General features: G+C 39.0%; 2 protein-coding genes and 1 long non-coding RNA gene across 5 annotated transcripts; 1 reads left to right on the top strand and 2 right to left on the bottom strand.

Annotated features, from left to right (window-relative positions):
• Positions 1–14,290: 14,290 nt before the first annotated feature.
• LOC133735304 (uncharacterized) lies at positions 14,291–16,289 on the bottom strand. Of its 3 annotated transcripts, XR_009858913.1 has the most exons (6): positions 15,529–16,284; positions 15,168–15,233; positions 14,966–15,064; positions 14,707–14,839; positions 14,516–14,614; positions 14,291–14,431 (listed from the first exon to the last, which is right to left on the bottom strand). XR_009858913.1 is itself a non-coding variant. In XM_062162721.1 (5 exons), the coding sequence occupies exons 1-4, from the start codon at positions 15,646–15,648 to the stop codon at positions 14,592–14,594; spliced, it is 375 nt and encodes a 124-aa protein (XP_062018705.1). In that variant the 5' UTR covers positions 15,649–16,289; the 3' UTR covers positions 14,291–14,431; positions 14,516–14,591. The 3 variants fall into 3 exon arrangements, 1 of the variants encoding a protein (XP_062018705.1); XR_009858914.1 differs by lacking the exon at positions 15,529–16,284 and having other exon boundaries at positions 15,161–15,211; XM_062162721.1 differs by lacking the exon at positions 15,168–15,233 and having other exon boundaries at positions 15,529–16,289.
• A 1,374-nt stretch (positions 16,290–17,663) lies between these two features.
• Positions 17,664–19,336, bottom strand: LOC133736234 (uncharacterized). The gene is made up of 4 exons (XR_009859465.1): positions 19,107–19,336; positions 18,851–18,970; positions 17,971–18,081; positions 17,664–17,779 (listed from the first exon to the last, which is right to left on the bottom strand). It is a non-coding gene; the product is annotated as an uncharacterized LOC133736234 (long non-coding RNA).
• A 3,747-nt stretch (positions 19,337–23,083) lies between these two features.
• LOC133741520 (cysteine proteinase RD21A-like) lies at positions 23,084–25,612 on the top strand. Its single transcript, XM_062169403.1, has 5 exons — positions 23,084–23,655; positions 24,133–24,368; positions 24,455–24,595; positions 24,744–25,202; positions 25,296–25,612. Exons 1-5 carry the CDS (start codon positions 23,154–23,156, stop codon positions 25,386–25,388), a joined length of 1,431 nt encoding a protein of 476 aa, XP_062025387.1. The 5' UTR covers positions 23,084–23,153; the 3' UTR covers positions 25,389–25,612.
• The last annotated feature ends 573 nt before the right edge of the window (positions 25,613–26,185 follow it).

Below are 26,185 nucleotides of genomic sequence, written 5' to 3'. Positions count from 1 at the left end.
GCTATTTTTTTCTTTGATTAACTTTTTGTCCTACGGAGTTTTTGTTAGCCCTTAATAAAGCAAAACCAATCTCATCATGTTCTCGGATTAGTGAACATCTAAGTGAGTGTATTCTAAATTTTATGTACTTATGTGAATATTCCCATATAGTGACTTAGATTTTCGTATTAATTTTTTGTATTTTTCGTGAAATTAATCAAGGTCCAAATTGTACAAATTATGGTTTCGGTGCCTTGTTGTTTTGTTTTTTTTCGAGAAATTGAATTGTTTCAGACAATTATTCGCTTGGAATGCTTCGGTTCAAGGGTTGACTTTTTATATGTTAGGATTCTGTGAAAATTTCCTTCACAAAAATCATTGAGCGCGTCTATACAAGTTCGTGGACATGCGATATCTCTCACCTTCTTCCAGCGATATCTCCGCCGTCCGGCCACCTTTGGACACGCCACCAGTCCCAATCGACTCATCTCTTCCTCCTCTGTCGATCTGGGGTAGGATCACAGCCCATCTCGACCTCTAGGTGGCGCAGCAAAGAGAACTTGATCCCAACTGCAGTTTCCGGTCAAAGGCCATTTCTCCGTCCTCTGGCTACCTCAGGCCGCGCCACCAGCCATTTCTTGAAGCCCAGAAGACGCTAATCATCCTCTCCAAGTGGTTTGAATATATTCACAACGTGGAGGAAGAATCGAAGCATATCAGAAAACTGGGATTTTTCCAATTTCTTGAGCTTTTGAGGTAAATTCCAGCCAAATGTCTTTGATTCAGACTCTGTGCTAGTTGTGAAAGTTTTTGTACATGTTGAGATGAAGATTTTGGCATAGGTATCATGACCCAATTTAGGGGTTGCCAACGGTGCGTGGCGGCGTGTCCAGCCAGGTTTTTGGGTTCTATTTTCATCGTTGTCACCTACTCATCGATACGAGGTTGTTGATATATCATGGGGTCATGTTGTGATTATTCGAAGCATGCTAGATTTACGTAATTTCAGTTTTCTCAATTTCCGATCTATGAGGATCCGACAATTGGATTGTCGTATAATTTTGAGAAATTGATCATAGAAGTGTTCCGAAGACCTTGGGAGGTCTTGGAGGAAGTTTTGTCACGATTGACGAAATCTTCGGTTTTGGATTTGAATGCTTGGTTCGAACCGTAACCGTTTTCGTTTTAATCATGTACTAAGTTGAGACCTTATTTTACTTAGGTGATTGACGGAGTGTGTTCTGTACTCGTCTCGGCTGTAAGAGAAGACGCAGCGGGATTTAGAGGTGAGTAAATCTCACGTGGTTCATTTATGAACCGAGTTACATTATTGTTCTGTTAAATCGCTAAATTGTGAAATTGTTTTCTGGAAATAAATATTTGTTTTAAATTATATGAACTTGATCGGCTACGGTTCATAGGTAAGTTAAAAGAGAATTTAATTATAAAAATAATTTTTCTCAAGTTTTGCGATTGTGGATTATAGTTGGTATTAGTAACATTCCTGAGTGGATGACTATGTATATATATTTACATGAAATATATATCTTGATGGCATGTCATCATTATGATGAGCATAATAAATTGTGATTTTATTCAGGTTATTGTTTTGTGCATTTACTCTTTTTGGAAAGGCAATATATCATGTAATTGTTGATTATATTGTGTTGAAAAAGTACTTAAGTTTTGGGTATAACATTTTGACTCTTGTGTGACTTTTCAATTATTTTCAGTATACGGATCTGTTGTCACAGTAGTGACAGAGGCAAGTATATCGGATACCATAACCTTTGGCCGGGTGACAGGTTACGATTCAGTTAGAGCTCTAGTCTGTCTGTCATTGTACGTCATGGGGGTAACACGTGGTTACTTGTGACTCATGCATACACGTTTTCAAAAGAGAGTTTCAAGTGATTTCTTTCTTTTATTGTCCATGAGGGGCTGGGGTTTTTACTAAATTGTGGGAGTTTTCACGTGAGTTGAAAATGTGATTTCTTGGCTTTAGCATGAGTTGTTTGATTTGCTTATTTATTTTCCTTTTCCATTTCTTTTGTTTTATTTTAATGTAATCTCCTAAACTAAACTATATGCAGGGATTACTATGATTTTCCTTTTCCATTTCTTTTGTTTGATTTTAATATTATCTCCTGAACTAAACTATATGCAGGGATTACTATGATTTTCCTTTTCCATTTCTTTTGTCTGATTTTAATGTAATCTCTTGAACTAAACTATATGCAGGGATTACTATGATTCAATTGTTTGATTTTAATGTAATTTCCTGAACTAAACTACATTCAGGGATTACTATGGTTTTGGTTTAATTGTTGAGAATTCAAATGATTTGGTTGTTACGGTGGTGACTGGTGTTTTCCTTAAAAAGAAAATGATTTTGATGTTGGAATTTAATCTTTGTGTTGATTTGTTGTCCTTGAGTCGGAAAGGTATTTTGTGGTTATTTTGGTTTACTCACACGAGCTTGCAAAAGCTTACCGAGTTTATTGTTTCAACCCTGTGCACTATTCCATGGTGTAGGGGTTATTGTGCAGGTTAGAATATCGAGTAACCGTCGTCGAAGCTGAGGTGTACGTTCTATAGCGTGGACGTAGAAGGGTACTCTTAATTTTAATCTTCCGCTATGTAGTGAGAGTGGTGGGTGTGTTTACTTATTGAATTGTTGTTCAATTTAATTGTAAACTCTCTGTAATGTAATATGTGACTCTAAAGAACGAGTCGGTATTGACATTGGTGAGCTTGGTTTGTTTTGTTGCTTAGTTAAAATGAAAAAATTTCTAAGTGTTTTCTTGTGCTTGTTAAGTTATTCGGATTCGAATTTCTTTATTCAAAATTCGGGGTGACATCACATTCATGCAAGTGATCGATGAAATTTGTGATCAGATTGATAGATTGATTTTGAAAGTAATTGATTGTCTATAGAAGGGCTCAACTCAAGTCAAGGAATATTGCATAGAGGGGATCAACTACGTACAACTATGCCTACTCGTTGGCAAAGCCTCTCATAATTAAGCACTATAAAGATACACATATTTGTAGGTTTTCTCCCTAGAGGAACAACCACTTCCTTCATCTTCTGTTCCATCCGGTAGCGCATCACCATGATGTCGTCATCGGACATGCCTTTCTTGCCTCAGCGTTGATCCTCCATCCCTACCAGGTTTAGGAGGTGAGCGATTGGGGAGAACAAGCGTCTTGGTACCTTGGTACGACGGCTAGTTCGCTTCCGATCTGGAGTGTCTCCGTCCTATTGGCTGTGGTTCGTGAGATGGTGGAGCAGGAGCAGCTGGGCACGCTAGGCGTTGCACGGTGGAGGTGGGAGATTGGCCGGGATTGCTTTGGTCGATCTTTCACGGTCGTATGGTCGCGGTCTGGCTTTGGTCGTATCTTCGCAGTATGGCTTCGTGTGGTCGTAGGTTAGTCTTCGACTGTGTGGCGTACTTCATGAAGTGCAGGTAGTGGAGTGATGGCGAACGTTAGGTTGGTGCAAAAGGCGGTGACTGATGGCGGCGATCTGGTGGATCTCGATTTGGTCATGGATGAGGGTGAAGTGTTGAGCTGCTTGGGCTTCCCATCTTTCTGGGCCGACTAGGTACTGGGTCCATTGTTTGGCCTATGCTACTTACAGATTTTTTTAAGCTAAGCTTTGATTTAGTTTGTTAGATTGTTCTCTAAGGTTGTCCCCTTTCGTAGAGTGTTTCTCAGGTTCAATGAATAATATTAGGGTTAGCTCTTGGTTTTGTTCCGGTCCTTTCCTCAGTAGTGTCATGTTACTGGTGACTTATGGTGATGTTGGAAAATGTTGCATTTTAGATAGTCATGTTTAAGTGTTATATTTTGGGTTCAACCCTAGGGCTTTCTAAGGATGGCTCAATCTTGTAGTAGCCCTCCTTTGGGTGAGCTATTATATGTAATATTTTTTATATTCATCAATGGAATGACACCCACATTCTCTCCAAAAAAAAAAAAAAAACAATGCCTACTCTAAACCCAAATTGCCAAATGTGTGACTCTGATGTTCAAACTATTGATCTCTATGTGATTTCTTGCTAATAATATTTGAGATCTCTATCTCACTTTCTCGTTCATAATAACTGATGACTTCGTTTCTAGATCAGCATTTTCCAAAGTATGGAGACTCGAAATTGAAAGGGAGATATTTCCATAAAATGTCGTAGATACACAATAGTTACTTACTCAATCGGCCAAATTTTAGAAACCTATCGAGTTTTTCTAGAGTTGATGCTCATGTAAACTGTGACTATTACAATTAAAATCTAATTTTCTACAACTAGTCCTGAGTTATCAAATGCCAACTTTATATGCATAACTTCGAGTAAGAAGTATAATTATTTCATGATTATGTGTAATCATAAAAATTTGGGGATCTCTTTAATAAATACTTTATAATAAAGACTCAGTAAGTGCTTTCAAGTTAAACCGTTGGTTAAGTACATTGATGTCCAACTCATATTAACGGTTGAAATTGAAAGTGCTCAATGAATCTTTAATGTAAGGTATTCATTAGAGATTCTTAAAATTATAGCAAGTTTTCCAATTAGAGATCATGAATGATGAAAATGTTCTTCTGGCTAGTGCTAAGAATTTAGGGTCAAAAGATGTGCTTCAAGGAGAATGTTAATGTTAATGTTAATGTTCAAGATCTAGCAGTAGCCAAATCCCATTAACGCTGATTCGGATTTGGGTCGTCATTGAAGGATGCGTAGTGCTAGCGTTGTCACACCCCGAATTCTGAATTTAAGTAATTCATATTCGAAGCATGAACCTCAAATACCCTGTTTATAATCTCAGAATTTTTTTTCTCAAAATCAACTGCACATTACACCTCTCGATAATTACATAAACCAAATCCTCAAGCTACTTATTACAGTACACTCTCACCAAAACAAATTATAAAGCTCAAGAGAGCACAATTCTCCTCACAAAACAAATGCTATAAATGTAATACTAATATTCTAAACCGCACGATCACTGCCCTGATTCTCCTGACCTGTAAGACTACCCGCTACACAATTTGAATAGTGTACCGGGAATTGCAACAACACAAAACCCGGTAAGCTTTTGACAGCCCGTATGAGTAAACAAGAAAGAACTGTTGATTTATTCAATTATATTTATTATAACTCAAGTAAACAATCAACACAGTCACACGGTAACTCCAAAAATCACATAAACATAAAAGCAAGTATATTCTCGATACTCTCTTTTAAAACTCAACATTTGACTGATCACAACCAACAACTATTGCAACATTAATATGTGAAATAACATTAAAGCAAAGCATGCTTGATTCTCTTTTCACTAACACCTTCACATATTAACAATATATCACAGATAGATATTTGATCAAAATAATATAAGTACACTTTTCTTTTTAGTGAATTTTCGGATTAACTAGTAACAAATCATAAATCCACGTGTTAGGGTCCATAATACCAAAACACGGGAAAGCCAGGTTGATTGGTAACAATTCATAAATCCACGTGCTAGGGTCCATAATACCAAAGCACGGGAAACCACATGCTAGGGTCCATAATACCAAAGCATGGGTAAGCCGCAGCATACCAGGGTCCAACGTACTATACCCAAGTATGTATACTCAAAGTAAGCAACCTTCCTAAGAGTATAATAGTGCACTATCTGTAGGGACTAGGGCCCAAGGCTAACTTCCACATAACACCAAAACACATTTACCAGTAATTCACTTAAGCACGGGGTAGTAGATAACACCCGGCTTCACAATTGTACTTCTCAGACATAATCAAAATCACAAAATACAATCTTTATGATTTATAGATCGTATATATGTATATGTACACCCACATAAAGAGACATATTATTTCAAGACAAATCTTTATTTCTTAAAATAATTTCCACATATTCACAATTGGGCATATAAAATAGCTTTCACACCACATGATCAACATTTCATTATTCAACAATTAAATGCGAGATTAATAGCTTGAATAATATCCAATTCATTCTCAATTATTTCATCACACCAATCACACGTCAACCAATATATATATTCCACGTAAATATATATATACGTAATCATCCGCTCAGGGATGACCACTAATACCAACTATAGTTCAAACATAAAAAAAACCGTGAAATTCATTTGTATAATAAAATCATTTTACTTACCTATGGACCGTAGTTGATCAAGTCCATATGATTTAAAACAAATATTTATTCCATAAATATTTTCACACAATTACGACAAAAATAAAGTAATTAAATTTATTCAGTTCGTAATATGAACCACGTGAGGTTTACTCACCTCTAATTCAGCTGCGTCTTCTTAACAGCTAAAACAACAATTTTCCCGAATTGTCCGCCAAATCAATCCGTCGATAACCTAATCCAATAATGATCTTAACTTAGCCAACAACTCATAAATGTAATTAAACGACGATCCAACGCTCAGATTCAAATTAAACGATGATCCAACGGTCGGATCTGAATTTAATGACGATCCAACGGTCGGATCCTCACGGATCGCCTTTAGGATCATCCTCCAAAATTATCACGAAGATCCAACGGTCAGATCTTCCTGAATCGCCCTTACTAACATCTCCACAAAATTATATGAAAATCCGACGGTCGGATTCTCACGAATCGCCTTCCGAATCACTATTTCTCAATTATACGAAGATCCAACGGTCAGATCTTCGCCCGTGACCTCACAAAGTCACCGGGACAGTCATACGATCAACATATTAAAATTTGAAGTAAAATCGATGGTCTGATCTTCGCAGATCGTAAACCGAAGATAAAACGTAAAAACCGTAAATAGTAACGTAAAAACGTAAATCCACTATTTATCAACTTTTTCTAACATGACCAAGTTATATATCAAAACGCTCGTATGGATGCATAGATCATCGCCTAGATAATGAAAACTCGAAATATGGTCTGATACGCCGCCACAAGCGGTGGTCAGTGGGCGGTCAACGCGGCGGTCAACGCCGGTCAACCACCTCCGATGGCAAAGTGACCAACTACAAACTGGTTCAAAATGAAAGGGTGATCGACTTCCATACCTGGAGCTAAGTCTGGTTTGGCCTAGATCGTCCTAGATCAAGCTTTGAAGTTTGGATTAATCTGGTGCGTCTGATTTGATCAGATTGAATCTGGGACGTTGAAAAAGTCAAACCATGATCTAGCGTTCTATACACAAAATCGTGATGAAAGGCTTACATGGGGATGATCAGCATGAGGAGGAGATCACGAAAATGGGAAGGATCGGCCGAGGGGATGCCGGAAAATTGGTTTTCCGGTCGGGTCACCAATCGGAACTGTGGCTCATTCGATCCAGCTTTCGGGGCAGCGGCGGAGCAAAGCGACACCAGAGGGAGGCTCGTCGTGTGCCGGCGATCTCAGGGGAGCCCGGGTCCGGGGACGGAGGAGGCCGGAGGCGCCGTTTTCGGCCGGGTCGGGTCGACTAAGACCCGTCGGGTCTGAGGGTCGAAGGAAGAGAGAGAACGGAGAGAGCTGGGGGACTGTTCAGCAAAAATGAGATTTTTTCGTCCTTAATGAAAAATTCTGATTTTTCTGCTATTTATAGAAAAATCTCAATTTTCAAATATTCATATCTTATTCATACGAACTCCGAATACTGCGTTCCATATATGTACGAGATCGTATCGACGAGCTCTACAACTTTCATGAAGGAAGTTTTCCCAAATTCCATACGTATAAAAAGTCAATTTCCATGAGCCCCTAAATAACGTTCGTTTTCGAAAATAAAATCGTTCGAACTAATTCCACAACTTTTCCAAGCTTCGTACTCGCTCCTACTATCGTGAAATCATTTCTAAAAATCCATGGAATTTAATTTGGATTTTCGGGGTATTACAAGCGTCACCTATCAAATGAAATACAAAGGTGTCAGAGGGGAAACCGCGGTTGGCGGTCTTCTCTACTCCGATGCCTAAGTCAGTCAATGTATTTATGTTGACAGAGTAACGTTAGACAAGTATTTAATGCATAGACGAGAGAGAAGTGGACATTTTATAGGTAAAGAGCAGAATGATCTCTTTATGATTTCCGATGTGGGATTGATGGGCATTAGTTAGTAGCTTCTGATATCTCAGTGAGGTGATCTTGATGCGGCGCGTCAGAGGTGATCTCGGCCTGAACCTGACCTCAGGTAATAGTCCGTGTAACGGTGTTCCCGGAGGTTACACCCTTAATGGCGCTAGTGCCTCTGGCGGCGTTGTGGGACTGACCCGTATAGCTAATTATGCTTAGGCAAATGCTCATCTAAGTACAGTTATGTTACACTAGAATCGTTGTGTAGGTAATTCTAAGACAGCAATTGATACACAGAGGAAAATGCAACATTCCTCGAATGATCCGAAGAACTATTAAAAAACATTTTGAAATCGATGTAGTTTCATATTTTTATGAAATTGTATTGTTGATGTTTTTATATGTATATTGAAAACTGTTCAAGTATATCCAGAATATGTGTCTAGCCCAAACTCTAGGTTACTTGTCGAAGTTGTAATATGGTTAATCTTAGAGATATTCTCAGAGATATCTTCGTAGATATTCATTCATTGTACGATTATATTTCCACGTATAACTCTGATTCTATGCTTGTAGTCCTCTATATAAAGAGGCCCCTATTATCAATGAAAGACACAGCAATTTCTTTCCCAAATACCGATTTTCTTAAACACGTTATCAACATGAAGCCCTAACCCTGAAACCCTAAAATCATAGCCTTCAAACCCTAGCAACCACCGCCGCTCACATTGAAACCCTTGATCCCAGAAGTCTAGAACCGGCGGCTAAACCACTAGAATCGGTCGGAATCCCCCTAAACAGGCCTTCGAAAGTTCCTGAACCGGCCCCGTTAGCCTCGCCAGAGCTAGCCTCACCTGCCTCCGCGCGAGCCCGTTCGCCGACCTCGTTAGCCTCGCCAGCGTAAGGTTAGCCTCGCCTCCTGTCGATAGCTCCTCGGCAGCCCCTGTGCAGCCCTCGCACAAGCCCCGCGCAGCTCACCGAAAGCGTTAGCCTTACCAGCGCATGCAATCGCCCTGCACTGCTCCAGCCAACGCCCAACCACCTCTGGCCACTGGCAACTTTTCCGGTCAAAACCGGCGACCCTATTTCAGGGTATTTTTTAGGGCTAAATACAAATTACTACCCTGTGGTTTAGGTCCAAAATCAATTCAGTCCCTGAACTTCTAATTTCATCAAAAACACCCCTGCACTTTCAATTTTGATCTAATAGGTCCAATTTGTTAGTTTTCCGACAATTGGGTTATTTAACTTGTTAATGTGGATCATATATGGCCTATGTTTTATGATGTGGCGTCAAGGTGGTCTGCATTGTCAATTTAGGAGTGAGTCTTACTATTAAAAATAAATAGTTTTTCAACAAATAATCCAACTATTTGAAAGAATATTAACGAATTGGACCTATTAGATCAAAATTGAAAGTGCAGGAGTGTTTTTGATGAAATTAGAAGTCCAGGGACTGAATTGATTTTGGACCTAAACCACAGAGTACTAACTAGTATTTAGCCCTATTTTTTACTAAACGTTCCCGTTTTTGAAGTTTTTATTCTCTTTCTCTTCTTTTTCTCGGGGACTTGCAACCTCCCTTCTTCTACCCCTTTTTTTCTTCATAGGGGAGACATAAACCGAACTGAGGAGTTCATGCTCACTCCAAGCTTGGAGCTTGTTGAGTCCTCCAAACTTAGAGTTTGTTGAGAAGATACGATCGACTACAAACACATCATTGTTTCGATCTAATCCAACCCCTCTTGGAATTGAATTTCTTGGGAGCGATTACACTAAGAAATTCCTAATTTCTTGGGAGCGACTATGCTCAGAAATTTTATTTGTTTTCGTGGTAGTCTTTTTCGCTCCGAAACTAACCCTCTTTTCTTGTTGTTTTTCAGGATGAGTAACTTAAATAAGTTAAACTTTGCTCCACTGGAGACAACAGGCGCAGGATATCACAAATGGGTTCATGATGTGCGCCAGCATCTTAAGGCTGAAGGGATTATGAGTACGATCCTTGAGCCAAGTTAGAACGTGCTTACTCCTCAACAAGCTATTGCTTTGGAAGCGAATAGAGCTAATTTGGAGGTAAACCAGGCCAAGGCCATTATTCTCATGACACGTCACATGAATGACACGCTCCAAAACGAGTACCTTAATGAAGAGGACCTTAAAAATCTATGGGTAGAACTGGAAGAGCGATTTGGCAACGTTCGTGACTCCCTGCTTCCTGATTTAGAAGTGAGATGGCACAGCCTCCGCTTTTGTGATTTCAAGTCTGTACTTGACTACAACTCGGAAGCCCTTCGTATCAAGTCTTTAATGGAGTTTTGTGGAAACAACATCACTGATACGATGTTGATCGAGAAGACTCTCTCTACCTTCCCCGTCTTTGCATTGATGGTTGCAAAGAATTATTGGATTGATGTCAATGCAGGATGTATCACAAGGTTTCATGAGCTGATTGGAGCCATGAATGTAGCTGAAAAGCACGACAACATCCTTGTGAAGAATTATAACTCTAGACCTGTGGGAACCAAGTTTATTCCGAAGTCTAACTATAGTCGCACCCTTAAGGGATGACACAAGGAGCAAAACCCTAAGACTAGGGATAATTCTAGATGTCTTGTTTCATATTATCACCCCAAAGAGGAAGGTAACCGCAAAGATAGGTGTGCAAAGAACCGTGGTGTCAACGTGTGAAGAGAGAGGGAGGCAGAGCCTTCGGCTATGGTGGTGGCGCCACCAAGGATAATAGTCGTCCCCAACGCACCCCTAAAGCGCCTCAATTGAGGAAGCCTGACCATAAAGATGATTGTCTTTGGTGTGGAGCGTCTGGACATTGGGCCAAAGCTTGTAATTCATCCCAGAATATGTTGCAAATGCTTACAAGATGTACCGTGAAGCAAGGGAAGCAAATTACATGGAGCAAGAAGATCAAGATGGCGATCTCGCTCTGAGGGTGGAAGACTTCAAAGGCCAAGATTAAGAGACTGGTGATTTTGTTTAAGTCTTTTATTTTTTTCAAGAGATGTAGGCAATTGCCATATTATTTTTGTAGTAAATGCCAATGGTTTAGTCTTTCTTCAAACTAGGCCCATCCAAAGTAAGTGTGATGTCTAGGAAGGTTTTGAGATTAGTGATACTTAAGCGAGCTTTGCTCCACCAACATCTCTCTACTCACCTGGTCATATTTATTTTGGAGTTACCGAAAGAAGTTAGACGATTATCATTGTCTTGCATTAGCTAGTTCATTGGATTAGATTTTCTTTGGTTAAAGAGACAATGATGTAATTTCGTTGGCTTATTAATAAAAGTTGAGTTCTTTTCATTATGACTCCTTTTTAATAATGAGCGTTTTCTTTTAGGAATGGATTCTGGAAAACTGCAATGTCTTGTGGATAGTGCGACTACGCACACCATTCTCCACCATAGGCAATTATTCTTGGAGATGTTGCCTACATATTCCTCTGTGACTACGATGGTTGGGCCATCAGGATTGGTTCAAGGACGTGGAATGGCCCAATTCCTCTTGCCAAATGGCACCTTGATTAATCAATGTCGCAGAAGCTCTGTACGCTCCTAAGGCAAATCGAACCTTATTGAGCTTTAAAGATATCAGAGCCAACAGATTCCATGCAGAAATGCATACAGAGAACGGAAAAGAGTTCATTTGCATTACCTCTAATGATTGCGGACGGAAGCGCATCTTAGAGAAGCTTATGTGTCAATCTAGTGGATTTTATGTCACTACAATTTGACCTATTGAATCCAATAATGTGATAAGAGAAGATCTGTTATATTCAGACACATATTGGCTTTGGCATAACCGACTAGGACATCCTGGTCGTGATATGATGATCCGCATCTTAAAGACTTCACACGGACATCCATTTTTTTGAGCGAAACAGAGCAAGAATCAAAGAATGATTCCTGGACTGAGTGTGACCGCCTCCACCGCTATCCACCGCGGGCCTAGGGCCGCCGCCGTCCCTCCTCCTGACGCCATGGTAGGTGTCTCCCATAGCCATGACAACATGGATGCCAATTCCCATGGCCATGACGCCATGGATGATTCCATGGCCATGACACCATGATGGGTGATGTAGTCACCAATTTTGCTTCGAATAGCGCTTCAGACGCTCAGCGGCTCAGACCCAACCAAAATCCTCATTGGTTGCTTTTAAGGCCCCTCACTCATTTTGCAAAGCCTATTCATTAGGGAAATTAGGACCGAGACCATCCTACCCAAAGGATCCAAAAATACTCATTCTGTTCTTGTAGAGAATCCAAGGGGATATATGTGGACCAATTCAACCACCTTGCGGACCTTTTAAATACTTTATGGTATTGTTTGATGCGTCGACATGCTGGTCACATGTCACGCTGTTGTCCACTCGAAATGCTACTTATGCTAAACTCCTAGCCCAGATTATCAGTCTACGGGCTCACTACCCAGACCACCCAATTAAGTCAATTCGACTTGATAATGCTGGGGAGTTTATATCGAAAACGTTTGATGACTATTGCATGTCACTGGGGATTGATGTAGAGCATCCAGTTCCCGATGTTCATACCCAAAATGGTCTCGCGGAAGCCGCTATCAAACGACTACAAATGATAGCACGGACATTGGTTATGCGCACCAATCTCCCTGTTTCCGCTTGGGGATATGCAATATTGCACATAGCGACGCTAATTTATCTACGACCCACTGCCACCCAACCTTATTCTGCGTTACAGCTAGTGACTGGGTACGAGTCTTACATCTCACACTTAAGCATTTTTGGTGTGCCATTTATGTGCCTATTACGCCGCCACAGCGTACTAAGATGGGTCCACAGAGACGAATGGGCATATATGTTGGATATGAATCTCCAACTATCGTCCGCTACCTTGAACCCTTGACAGGCGATCTCTTTACAGCTAAATTTGAGGATTGTCACTTTAATGAGACAGTCTTCTTGTCGTTAGGGGGAGATAAGAACATAGATGTTCAACAGGAACGACAGAAATTGTCGTGGTCTATCCCCACTATATCTTATCTCAATCCTCATACCGCACAGTCCGAACTTGAAGTGCGACGAATTATCGAGCTCCAGAACGTAGCAGACACTCTACCTGATGCGTTTTCTGATGTTGCCAAAGTGATGAGATCACATATACCTGCTGCAAACGTACCTGCACTATGTCAAAAAGGCCTTCAGACGACAGAACTGTTCTGTCGTCTGAACGAACGAAAATGTGTCGTCTAGTACGATGTCGTGTCTTGGGCGTATCGAACGACAGAAGAGTTCTGTCGTCTGAATTTTCAGACGACATAAAAAATGTGTCGTCTGATGAGTTTTGCATTTTGGGAACATTGTGATCTGTTTCTTTAAAAGCATTCAAACAACGGTTTTGTATTGTCTGATAAACAAAACAATGACATATTTTTTGAAATACTATTCTGTGAAGCATATTGCAAGACTTATTTGTGTGGTCTGAATGCCCTTAAATAAGAAATATGAAGACTCATATGTAGTGTCTTCTCTCATACAACAACACTTAAAGGTTGTGCTAATTTACTTTACACGACAATTATATGTGGTCGTAAAGTGTATCAGAAGACAATTAAGTGTCGTTCTATGGTTGATTTGTATGACATATAAGTGTTGTGTGAAAGATTTTTCAATTATACATATGTGATGTTGGGAAATGGTTTAGACAATAGATTTCTGTTATGTCAATTTCATTACGACGACAATTTACTGTCGTTTGAGATTATTTAGACGACAAATTTTTGTGGTCTGAATATAACAAGGACCACTAATAGTACGTTAAAATTTGCAACCACACATTTTGGTGTGCTTTTGTTGTAGCTTGCAGTTTGTAATGACACATTTTAGTAGTCCCCTGTACAATTGGTATGCATGCATTCTGGAAATTAAAATTGGCTATTTCTGAAACCATAAAATCCACATCCAAAATCATTCATTGCAATTTCCATTAATCCACCATTGTCTCATGTACATAGTTCTAATCATCAACATCAGAACCTAATCATCAACATCACAGTTCTAATCATCAACATCAGTTCTAAACGGCCCATATATACTAAACTGGGCAGCCACCAAAATATATGCATGCAGTACTGCTTGCTAATAAGCCAAAAGCACAACACAATGTGGGCAACCAACTAAACAACATAGCAAAATAGCTAGCAGTACTGCAATCAAAATCTGGCCTATATATATATATATATATCAACTATCCATGTCCAAAAGTTGATGCACTAGTTAATAAACCTACACATGCACTAGTTATCTTTGAACTTCATAACATACTTTGCCCACTCTGCCCGGACAACATCAACATTCTCCATTGTGTAATAGTGATTTGCTTTTCTTTCCCACTGCAAGGACAGAAGCTTAGTTATGCATCACAATGGATAATTAATCCAATAAATCACTAGTACAATAAATTAGTTACTGATTACCTTAGCACTCCACTCTTGGTTTTTGTCCTCTACTATATCCCTCATGTAATGCATAATCCAATATCCACAAGTCTTATCACCCATCTGCTCCGGAATGCCCTGAAAGAAATAAATATTTTCAGTACCTAATAAACCTTGCCTGAACTAGAAAAATGCAAATATAAATAGTTAGCTAGATGGGGAACACATACACTGATAAACATGAGGGAGTGAAGAGGATGGGTATACACTGATATGAACTTCATCTTTAAACCCGGGAAGCTCAGTTACTCTATTAGCAGTACATGGATGCAAAAAATCCATATTCGCCTTCCTCATGTCTACCTATAAAACATAATTATACACCATTAATGACACTGACTGGGTATACCCGATTCTGTCAGTTTACCAATACCCCAATTTATTTAATCATTAAATAACTCATGTTGTTGACCCAAGCATGGAACTTACAGAATTGTTGAAGCAGAGGAATCTGGCTTCATAGGTGACACAACTAATACTGTGCATTCTGGAAGTTTTCAATGCCTGAGATGTGAAGCTTCTTAACACCTGTTTGACAAAGAGACTATTGTTAGAAACAGAGTTGATCACAGAATGACTATCGTAGGGTAAGCAAAGTTGGTAACTAAATCTATGTATAACAACCTCTTACTTGTATTAGTAATGTGCTTCTAAATCTTCAAACAAAGACTTCCTATTTTTGATGACAGTGAAGGGCCTAAAAATAAAGATATAAGTTACTTGAGTCAACTATAAAAAGAGACACCGAATCAGAGGTATAGTATAACAACAAAGGGTGTCCAGGTGAGTTCCCCAGCTTCTACAAATGCAGTAATATAGTCTGATCTAAAATTGAGCCTTGTGGGATACTTTGCTAGAGTCGAAATATTAATTGAAAACTCAGATATATTGCTTGACCCCACATACAATACTCTTTTGTATAGTCAGCAAACAAAGATTAGAGTGTCCAGAAAATGAAGAAACCATAAAACAGGAATAGATCCAAATTCTACCTTGTACTTGGAGGCCTCTTGCACTTGATGAATTACACAGGCAAATCCGAGAACCAAAGATGCAAGAAAGATATATGACTGCCTGCACTTTTGATGGTTAATTAGCTTTCTCAAACCCATATAGGACCAGCATGCCAAATCTCCCACAAAGCATTTCTACGTGCAATTACAGAATTCCAAGTATATGATTAGAAACTTTGAAACAATACAGCTTAACAAATAATCTATATTGAAAAGACATTGAAATTAGAACTAATATAAGGATCCCATCTCAGAGAGTTCTGTTACAGAAATATGAAGATGATTTTCATGAGAAACTCTTTTCTGTATATTGATGAATATAAAGATAGTTGAATATAGCAACATGCATTGTTAATAGTCAAACCTAATATATTGGCAACAATAATAGGGAATGAAATTATGCTCTAAAGAAACCATGCACCAAAAAAATTTCACTTCACAGAAAAATTGAAGCTCAATGAGAACATATTAGTTTAGAGAAGTGATTTATCTTTTGAGTTTCTAAAGCTATTAAAAAACCAATACCATAGTCCATCAAATTAAAACATTGCACTTTCATACAGCACCAGAGACAAACTTTTATTATTTGGATAAACTCATAGGTGTAACTTTTCTTAATATTCCTTGGGGAAAAAGGATACAAATCATATATAAATAAACTAAAATTTTGGTTGCATGGAGACTGATCAGTTGGAATGAGGCATTAGCAAGTTGGTAAAGGATTGGTAATTTCACCGAACGCTCTTGTTACTATCAGGCTAATCCTAATGTGGGGGGATACTATCACAGAGATGGATCAACAATCACATAGGCAGAATACGAATAAAATAGAAGGCACAATCAAATAAGAGGCAGAGTATGAGATTAATACAAAATACACTGGAAATGAAATAGAATATATATATATATATATATATATATATATATATGTATATATATATATATATGTATATATATATATATATCAAATAAGAAGCAGAATCTAAAATATATGTATATATTATATATGTATATATTGAAGACTGATATGTTCGATACCTGATATTGTGTGTTATATCTCTCTATAACACGCAGAATCTAAAATATATGTATATATTATATATGTATATATTGAAGACTGATATGTTCGATACCTGATATTGTGTGTTATATCTCTCTATGCCTACTTGAACTTGGAATTAAACTTGTTTTCTAAAGAATATACTTGGTTCCTTTCTTCAATTAAATGCCCTGGACAAAAAAAAAAAAGAACAAAACAACATAAATGCAGAACTCAAACGCCCCTACGTGAAAGAGTAGTTATGATATGTTCAAGCATACGTTATTAAGAAAAATAATAGAAAAGTTTGGATCTGAGGTCATGAGATAAAACCATGACTACCCAATATTTCTCATGCCAATGCACTTTCAGACATTAGAAATAGACTAAACTTGCATTCTATGCAGACATGGGTGTTCACGTTAGCAAGTTAGTCCAATCATTCATCATTATGGAATACACGGATCAATTCTGATGTAAAGTATGACTTGCATGTATTTGACATCAAATCTGATAAGATAAATGAATTGGTATTTCAGTGAATTTCCATGTTCAAGTGCATTAACATGAAGTACCATATAACTCAATTTTCACTGGTCTCACGAAACACGACATGTAATCTGTACATGTAAAAAGACTGCAAACTGAAGGTGCAAAAGTGGTAAAAGCTAATCAGATTCAAAATTGCAAAGCATCATAGATCCAGGGAAATTACCAAGCACGAAATGCTTTCACTCTTTATCAAACAACAATTAATTTCCTTCTTACCAGCTCCAAGCTCTCAGCTACCTGCAAAAGGAAGAGCATGTCTAAGGTATAGCACTAAGCAAGAGAAAAGAGGTAATATCAGGCACTTCTATTAAAAAGAGCATGAAAGGTATCAAAGTGATAACAGGATTTTCAACAGCTAAAATTATCAATTGAGAACAAAGAAATATGACTTCTTTTTTTCCTTTACCAACAGTCATAAAAAGTAAGAACCTCTATCAAATCAATAATGACAGGTTGTCAAATATAAACATAGCTAACCCAAAGCTAAGAAACTGAAACTGCAAGAACAATTCAATGCAATGAGCTCCTAAAATTTTGTAGTTTATTACTTGGAGAAAAAAAATGAAAAAGAAAACATGCATTGTCAGTCATTAAGTTTAGCGCTTAGCTTACTGAAGAACAAGCTGTCAGTGACAAGACCTGCATAATGAGATATAACAGAGATACATAATGAATCAGATGCTTATTAGATATATAATAATGCTCACATCTAGATACCATAGTCAAATAAGCCATAGCTATTCATATAACACAAGACAGTACATATCATGGTGCTTTTTATCACATTGCATCATATTAATTAACAAAAGGAGGAAAAACAGATGTTTTACCACTCAATTTGACTAACAAGGGAATTGAAGCAACTGCAGGTATGAAGTGCCTTATTCTTCAGGTCGTCAAACTCTATCTTAACCTTTAAAGCACCTTCAAACCTCTTCCACCTGAAAATGAAAGCAGAGAAGCCTTAATATATATATATATATATATATATATATATATATATATATATATATATTCCAAGAATAATGAACTAATAAACAACATGAATTCCTTATAACTCATTGGGGGTAACCAATATTAACTCTCGTGAGTTATTCACGCTTTTAACCCAAAGCTACTATCATGGGTAGACATCCTCCTCTCTAGGCAAAGATAATTTTAACAGCATTAGCCTAATGACATGCGTAAGATATAGACCCCAAAGACCCTCTTAATGTGTAAAGCCCACAAAACCCAAGACCCCATTCATCAAATCTACACAGCTCTGCCACCACTATGTCCATACACTTGCAATTTGAAATAAAAGAAACACATTTCCAACCAGTTCAGACCACAACATCATAGTCAATTTAACAAGCATTTCACAATATAGCCAAGTACCAAAGCATTTTTGGTAACAATAACTTTCTCCAGATTTTGCATCAGACTTTTTATCTAAACAGCTAGAAAAGGGACAAATTTTAGTGCCCTTTGTAGATGGGAAGTTGGGATATATTGAAAAGAAGTATATAAACATCAGCTTAGGATGATAACAAAGTTAATGAAACAAGAAATATTTGATCAACAAGGTTACCATAATCTTCTCCAATGCTTCACTCCTTTTCAGATGCTCACTCAAATAAAATGGTACAAGAATTTCATGACTAATGTCTAAGTGTATAAATTACAAAAGTATCACCATGATAACAGAACAAATTGAAAAGAAATTACCAGTTCCATGGAGACCATAGCTGGAAGCGGATGAAAGTGGGCCACCATAAATCTACATGGTCACAAGCTTCCCTATGTTCTTACTCTCATTCTTTCTGATTTCACTTTTCACTTCCCAATCTGCAACCCAAAAGAAAAGAAGAAGAATAAAAAAGAAGAAATTATCACAATTTTTTGCTCAGAGATTAATGGAGAGATAACCCAACTGGCCATCTCCAAGGAAGAAAACAAAATATCGATTTGGAGAGCGACTTACCCATTTTGGGAGAGCAACTTACCCATTTATCTCCTTCTGCATTGAAATGAATTCTCAATTTTCTAGAGTGAATACGGCGAGTTTTGGGATTAGGGTTACTAGGCATATGTTGAGGATGAGTCGGAGAGAAATTGAAGCTGGGAGACAGGAGAAGTAAGAAGGGCGATGTGGGTTTCCGATTTGGCTGTTCGCTGTGTTTTGGGCCTGGGTTTGAGAGAGAGAGAGAGAGAGAGAGAGAGAGAGAGACGTAGACTTTGAGAAAAGGAGAGGGCCAGATCCACATCTAGGGCTAACTAGGATGCCAAGGTGAGAGAGCTGCCAGAGTCTGCACCAGTGCACCTCCATCAGATGGAGAGATCTGAGATTGGAATCGAGAGAAGATAGAGAAGAGAGAGGAGAGAAGGGGTCGGGAATGAAGAAAATAACTGAGAGTTTTTCTCTTTGTTATTTGACGAAAAAGCGCACAAGGATTTTAACTATTCGCCCGAATTTTAACAAGTGACGACCTTAATGGCTTACAAGGACAGTGAAATAAAAAAACGTCATTGTTTCTTCTAGCCAGGTGTCTTTAAATCCCGTTTCTGTAGTAGTGGGCATACAGCTATTTGAGAGGGAAAAGAATTAATCAACTTTTGGATATCCCTCCAAATTTGAGATAGGAAATCACCACATTCTACAACTACACAAATGTGTTGTCTGAATTCTCACCATTTATCCAAATTTGAGATAGGAAATCACCACCTTCTACAACTACACAAATGTGTTGTCTGAATTCTCACCATTTATCCAAATTTGAGATAGGAAATCACCACCTTCTACAACTACACAAATGTGTTGTCTGAATGCTCACCATTTTTCCAAACTAAACCAGTATGATTTTAGTGTATATTCAGACAACCGAAAAAAAAATTATGTCGTCTGAAAAACCCAGACGACATAAAACAAAACTTATGTCGTCTGATGTGTGTCGTCTGAAGGCCTTTTTGGCATAGTGCTGCAAGGATTGACGTCCCAAATACTAGACGTAACGCCGCTCTTGAGGTACCAAAAGATGGCGCTGCTGCCCATATTGGCAGTGATGTGGCGTCTATGGCCGCAGGTCCAGTGAGAAAGTGCGGTAAACCGATTGGTTTGAAGGATACTCGCCCTAGAAAGAGGGCGAATGAGGCACAAACAAATCATTTGATCATCGATACTCAAAATTCGTCCCATAAGAATGTTCTGGATTATGGTTATGTCCAAGAGACATCTTTGGAGGATGCCTCAATGTTAGAACTTATCCCTGAGAACGTAGAGATCTCTGTGAATTACACTAGTATACATGGGACGTGGGAAAGAAGCTCCATCATCATTGATGATGTATTCGTTTATTCTGTAGCACATGAGATTATTGAGACCGATGACATCGAACCACGATCCGTTGATTAATGCCAACGTAGAGCTGATTGGCCAAAATGGAAAGAAGTGATTCAGGCAGAACTTGATTCTCTAGCGAAAAGAAAGGTATTTGGCCCGATTGTGCCAATACCGCCCAACACCAAACCGGTTGGTCACAAATGGGTATTCGTTAGAAAGTGTAATGAGATAAACGAGATTGTAAAGTACAAAGCTCGCCTTATGGGGCAAGGCTTCTCACAACGCCCTGGAATCGACTACGAGGAGACCTATTCTCCTGTAATGGACGTCATTACGTTTCGCTACCTTGTTAGTTTGGTAGTTTTCAAAAAATTGAATATGCAGCTTATGGATGTGGTTACTGCGTATCTGTATGGAGATCTAGATACAGAGATACACATGAAGGTCCTAGATGGACTTCAGTTACCCAAGTCAAGTAGCTCTAAACCTCGGAGCGCATTTGCAATAAGGTTGAAATGCTCACTATATGGATTGAAGCAATCCGGATGGATGTGGTATAACCGTCTAAGTGAATACTTGACTGGGAAGGGATATGTTAACATAAACATAATTGGCACCCTTAAAGAAGACAAGTTCCGGATTTACAATAGTAGTGGTTTCTAGGGCGAGTTCCGGATTTACAATAGTAGTGATTTATGTTGATGACATAAACATAATTGGCACCCTTAAAGAGTTACGGGAAACCGCTGAACACTTGAAATCCGAGTTTGAGATGAAAGACCTTGGGAAAACACGGTTTTGCCTCGGTTTGTAACTTGAGCACCGTGAAGATGGGATTTTGATTCATCAGTCAGCTTACACCCAAAAGATGCTTAGGCGTTTCAATACTGACAAAGTTAAGCCTTCAAGCACCCCAATAGTCGTCTGTAGTCTTGATCCAAAGAATGATCCATTTCATCCAAAAGACAACAACGAAGATGTGCTAGAGGTAGAAGTGCCATACTCAAGTGCAATAAGCACATTATTGTACTTAGTTCAATGCACAAGACCGGATATCTCATTTGCCGTGAACTTCTTAGCGATATAGCTCTGCGCCAACACGACGCCATTGAATTGGTGTTAAAGATATCTTTCGATACCTAAGTGGTACAATTGATATGAGCTTGTTCTATCCCTACAGACAGACGATGGATTCAGACCCATCACATGGCAGGGACGCCACCAATAGTGGTCTGCGTTCCCTCTCCCCATCCCAAAACGACATTAGTGTTTTGGAAGGTTTTGCTGATGCTGCGTACCTCTCTGACCCACACAAAGGTCGTTCCCAAACTGGTTATGTGTTCACCATGGGTAAGACCGCAATACCTTGGAGGTCTACAAAACATACCCTAGTCGCTACTTCTTCGAACCATGCAGAGATTATTGCTCTTCACGAAGCGGTTCGTGAATGTATATGGCTTAGATCCATAATTACGCATGTTCGAAGCAATTGTGGTTTGAAGTCTACCACATATGAGTCTACCAGCATTTATGAGGATAATGCTGCTTGCATTAACAAATGAAACAAGGCTATATCAAAGGCGACAATACCAAGCATATATCGCCCAAGTTCTTCTACAATCAGCAACAACATAAGCTCATCAAGATTAAAGTGAACCAGGTTCGATTTGAGGACAATGTGGCAGATTTGTTTACTAAATGTCTGCCTAAATCCACGTTCGATAAACATATCACAAGCATTGGCTTACGGAAGTTATCCGAACTCCCATGATCGTAGTCATCAGGAGGAGACGCAGACATTAGGGGGAGATGTCAACATGTTTGGTCTCGAAACGTGAAAGATGTGTTGTGCTCTTTTTCCCCTTCGATCGAGGTTATTTTTGTCTCACTGGATTTTTGTTACTTGGCAATGTTTTTAATGAGGCAACGAGAGGAGCACCACGTTTGGGAGACACAAGGGGGAGTGTTCAAGTATATCCAGAATATGTGTCTGGCCAAAACTCTAGGTTACTTAGAGATATTCTCGGAGATATCTTCGTAGATATCCATTCATTGTACGATTATGTTTCGATGTACAACTCTGATTCTATGCTTGTAATCCTCCATATAAAGAGACCCCTATTATCAATGAAAGACACAACAATTTCTCTCCCAAATATTGATTTCCTTAAACAAAAACAAGATTTTGAGCAAATATGCATGTAATCCTTGCCTGCTAAAGTTGGTTATGTTTGTTTTCGTAGTTTTATGTTTTGATTTTGTTTTGTCAGTTGTATCAATTTTACTAAAAGAAAAAGAAAAAGAAAACATAAGGTTCAATGAATTTGGCTTTTCGTATTTTCTTATCTAAGAAAGAAAAAGATAATGTATGAGTGATTTTTATCAGAAACATATGGAAAACTTAATGTGCAAAACAGAAACATATCAAAATTTATACAATTAATTTTCATTAAATTACATATATTATGGACTAATCCATCTTCCAGGGTCCAAATTAAAATTTGTTTTGGTGGTCAAAATTTAGAGAGGGACAGATACAGACTCCGTTTCCTATTTCAACGCAACGTCGTTATTCTAAGCCAATCCCAATTCGTTGTCTCATCCTATCACATCTTCCTCAAAACCCATATATATACCACACCAACCTAACCCTACCAATTCCCACGATCAAATTTCCAACCTTTTTCAAACATGGGTCTCTTTTCGTTTTCATCCCGATCTTCTGGGTCCGCCATGGCCCTCGCCGTTTTCTTCTTCCTCTTCCTCGGCCTAGCTTCCGCCGCCGACATGTCGATCATCGACTACGACAAGAAACACGGCATGGGTGTCGTACCAGAAAGGACCGAGGCCGAGGCGAAGGCCATGTACGAGTCGTGGCTGGTCAAACACCGCAAGGCGTACAATGTGCTGGGCGAGAAGGAGAGAAGGTTCCAGATTTTCAAGGATAATCTGAGGTTCATCGACGATCATAACAAGGTGAACCGGAGTTACAAGGTGGGGTTGAATAGGTTCGCGGATATGACGAACCTGGAGTACCGGTCGAGGTTCTTGGGGATGAAGAAGGACCGGGCGGCCAGGCTTTCAGGTGGGAAGACGGGTCGGTATGCTTATCGGGTCGGGGACAAGTTGCCCGAGACCGTGGATTGGAGGGCCAAGGGCGCTGTTTCCGAGGTTAAGGATCAAGGCCAATGCGGTGAGTGAGTTTATACGATCATGTTTGTGTTTCACTGTTTCTGATATTGTGTTTCGCTGCATGTTTTGTTTTTGTTTGGACGGATGTTGTTTTCCTGCAAAATTTGAAATATAATTGCTTGCAAAAAAAAAAAGGTGAAATCTTTTTACTTTTACTAGTAAATATGTGATTTTTGATTATATACTGTGATTAGATCTTTTTATGAAATTTTTTCGTGGTGTTTTTGTTTGAATTATGTAAAAAATAGCAAATTTTTTTTACTTTTACTGGTCAATATTCAAGTGATTGTTGATTATGTAACATGTCCTTGGATTTTTTATACTATTTACCTTCAGCGATTCTTGTAAGAAATTTGATAAATTTATCCATCTGATAGCATTTCCTGTATGATATACAGAATTTGTGAACAGTCCTTGGATTTGTATAGCTGCTGCTGAATTATGCTTGTAACTAACATTGTTGTGTTCTGAATTGAAGGGAGTTGCTGGGCTTTCTCAACGGTTGGGGCAGTGGAAGGTGTAAACCAGATTGTGACCGGTGAGCTAATCTCATTGTCTGAGCAAGAACTTGTGGATTGTGATAAATCCTACAACCAGGGATGCAATGGAGGTCTTATGGACTATGCCTTCCAATTCATCATGAACAATGGTGGCATTGATTCCGAGGCTGATTACCCTTACCGGGGTACCGAGGGTTCATGTGATCCCAACAGGGTAAGTATCCAACTCCACCTCATTGGCTTTCAGAGAAATGGTTCATAACTTCATCATGTTCTTAACATTTTCTTCGGTTTATGCAGAAAAATGCTCGTGTTGTTTCCATTGATGGATATGAAGATGTTCCACAAAATGATGAGATCTCTTTGAAGAAGGCTTTGGCACATCAACCCGTGAGTGTTGCCATTGAAGCTGGGGGCCGGGAATTCCAGCTCTACCAATCGGTAATTCCTCTATTTCACATGTTGTCTTCTTGAAACAGTTTTTCCTGTTACCATTGAATGTTATGATCGAGTACTTGTTTGCCTACAACATAACATACAAGATATATGACAAGTGCCAATTTCTATTTTGTGTCTGTTCTCTATTTAGGGTGTATTCACTGGACGCTGTGGAACCGATCTAGACCATGGTGTGCTTACTGTTGGGTATGGTACCGACAATGGCAAGGACTATTGGATCGTGAAGAACTCATGGGGTCCTAACTGGGGAGAAGCTGGTTACATCAGGTTGGAGCGCAATGTAGCCGCCAAGACTGGCAAATGTGGCATTGCCATTGAGCCGTCATACCCAACAAAGAAGGGTCAGAACCCTCCTAGACCTGGCCCATCCCCTCCATCTCCTCCTCCCCCGGTGAATCCATCAACTGTTTGCGACGATTACTACTCGTGCCCTGCTGGAACCACATGCTGCTGCGCCTATGCTTATGGAAACTTCTGCTTTGGGTGGGGATGCTGCCCTATGGAGTCTGCAACCTGCTGCGATGACCACTACAGCTGCTGCCCTAGTGACTACCCCGTCTGCGACCTTGATGCTGGAACTTGCAGACTGGTAATAATCAGAGCTTCATGTTTCTTTCCATTCTCCTTTCTATGCTGTGACCTTTTTTCGTTTTTATTAATGTGTTTTTTTGTGCTGAAACAGAGCAAGAACAGTCCAGTGAGTGTGAAGGCCTTGAAGAGAACTTCAGCTATGCATAACAAGCGCTGGATGGGTGGCTGGGGTCTAAGAGCTTGAGAATCCAAATTTGTCGGATTTGGCGGTCTATCAAAAAGAAACCAAAGTGATAGGCGGAAGTGAGGTTCCAAGGAAGAAAGCTTGTTTCTGTTTTCATTGAAGTCCCCAATTGCAAATTTGAAATTTGGATCCCTTATACTCCTGATTATTGTAGATAAATCAAAACAAATGGGTACTGGCCTATTATTGAATCTCACATTAAAAGGTATATACTGTTATTTGCTTGTTGCGCATATGCTTATTATGGCTTCCTACTTTTCCTTCTGGAACTCCATCGATTCTTAACCCCTCAACAAGTATCATCTCCTGATGGTCAATTATTAGCAACTTACTAATACTTTATCATACTAATTTCAAGTAACAATAATGATGAAGCTGTGATTCTTACCCTGCCTTCTAGAAAAGCTGAAAGCATAGTGAACAGCGAATGCATCAACAAAGTTACAAAGGCAAATGTATAGACCAGTAGATAACACTCTAGCTAAATGACTAAGAATTGGACGTGAGAAGTAAAGAAAATAGCTCAATACGTGCTGAGGGAGAGAATTGTTTCTTGTAGTTGTAATGGTTTGATGGTTAAAATTTTATCTTATCGGCCGGCTTCAATAGAAATTCGAGACTAAATGGAGGGAGGAGGAGGCACAGAAGAGAGTAGAGAGATACAGAGAGAAATGGCATTTGTACGTTCTACAATCATACATGTAGTGCAATAATATAAGGAGAGTGATGGCACATATACGTTACAATTATACATGTTAGTGCAATAATATAGGAGATGCTCTGACTAGGAAATATAA

Source organism: Rosa rugosa, chromosome 3 (genome assembly GCF_958449725.1).
Source record: "Rosa rugosa chromosome 3, drRosRugo1.1, whole genome shotgun sequence".
Lineage (NCBI taxonomy): Eukaryota > Viridiplantae > Streptophyta > Magnoliopsida > Rosales > Rosaceae > Rosa > Rosa rugosa.
The sequence above is the reverse complement of the archived record's forward strand: the minus strand, read 5'-3'. Positions and strand labels throughout refer to the sequence as shown.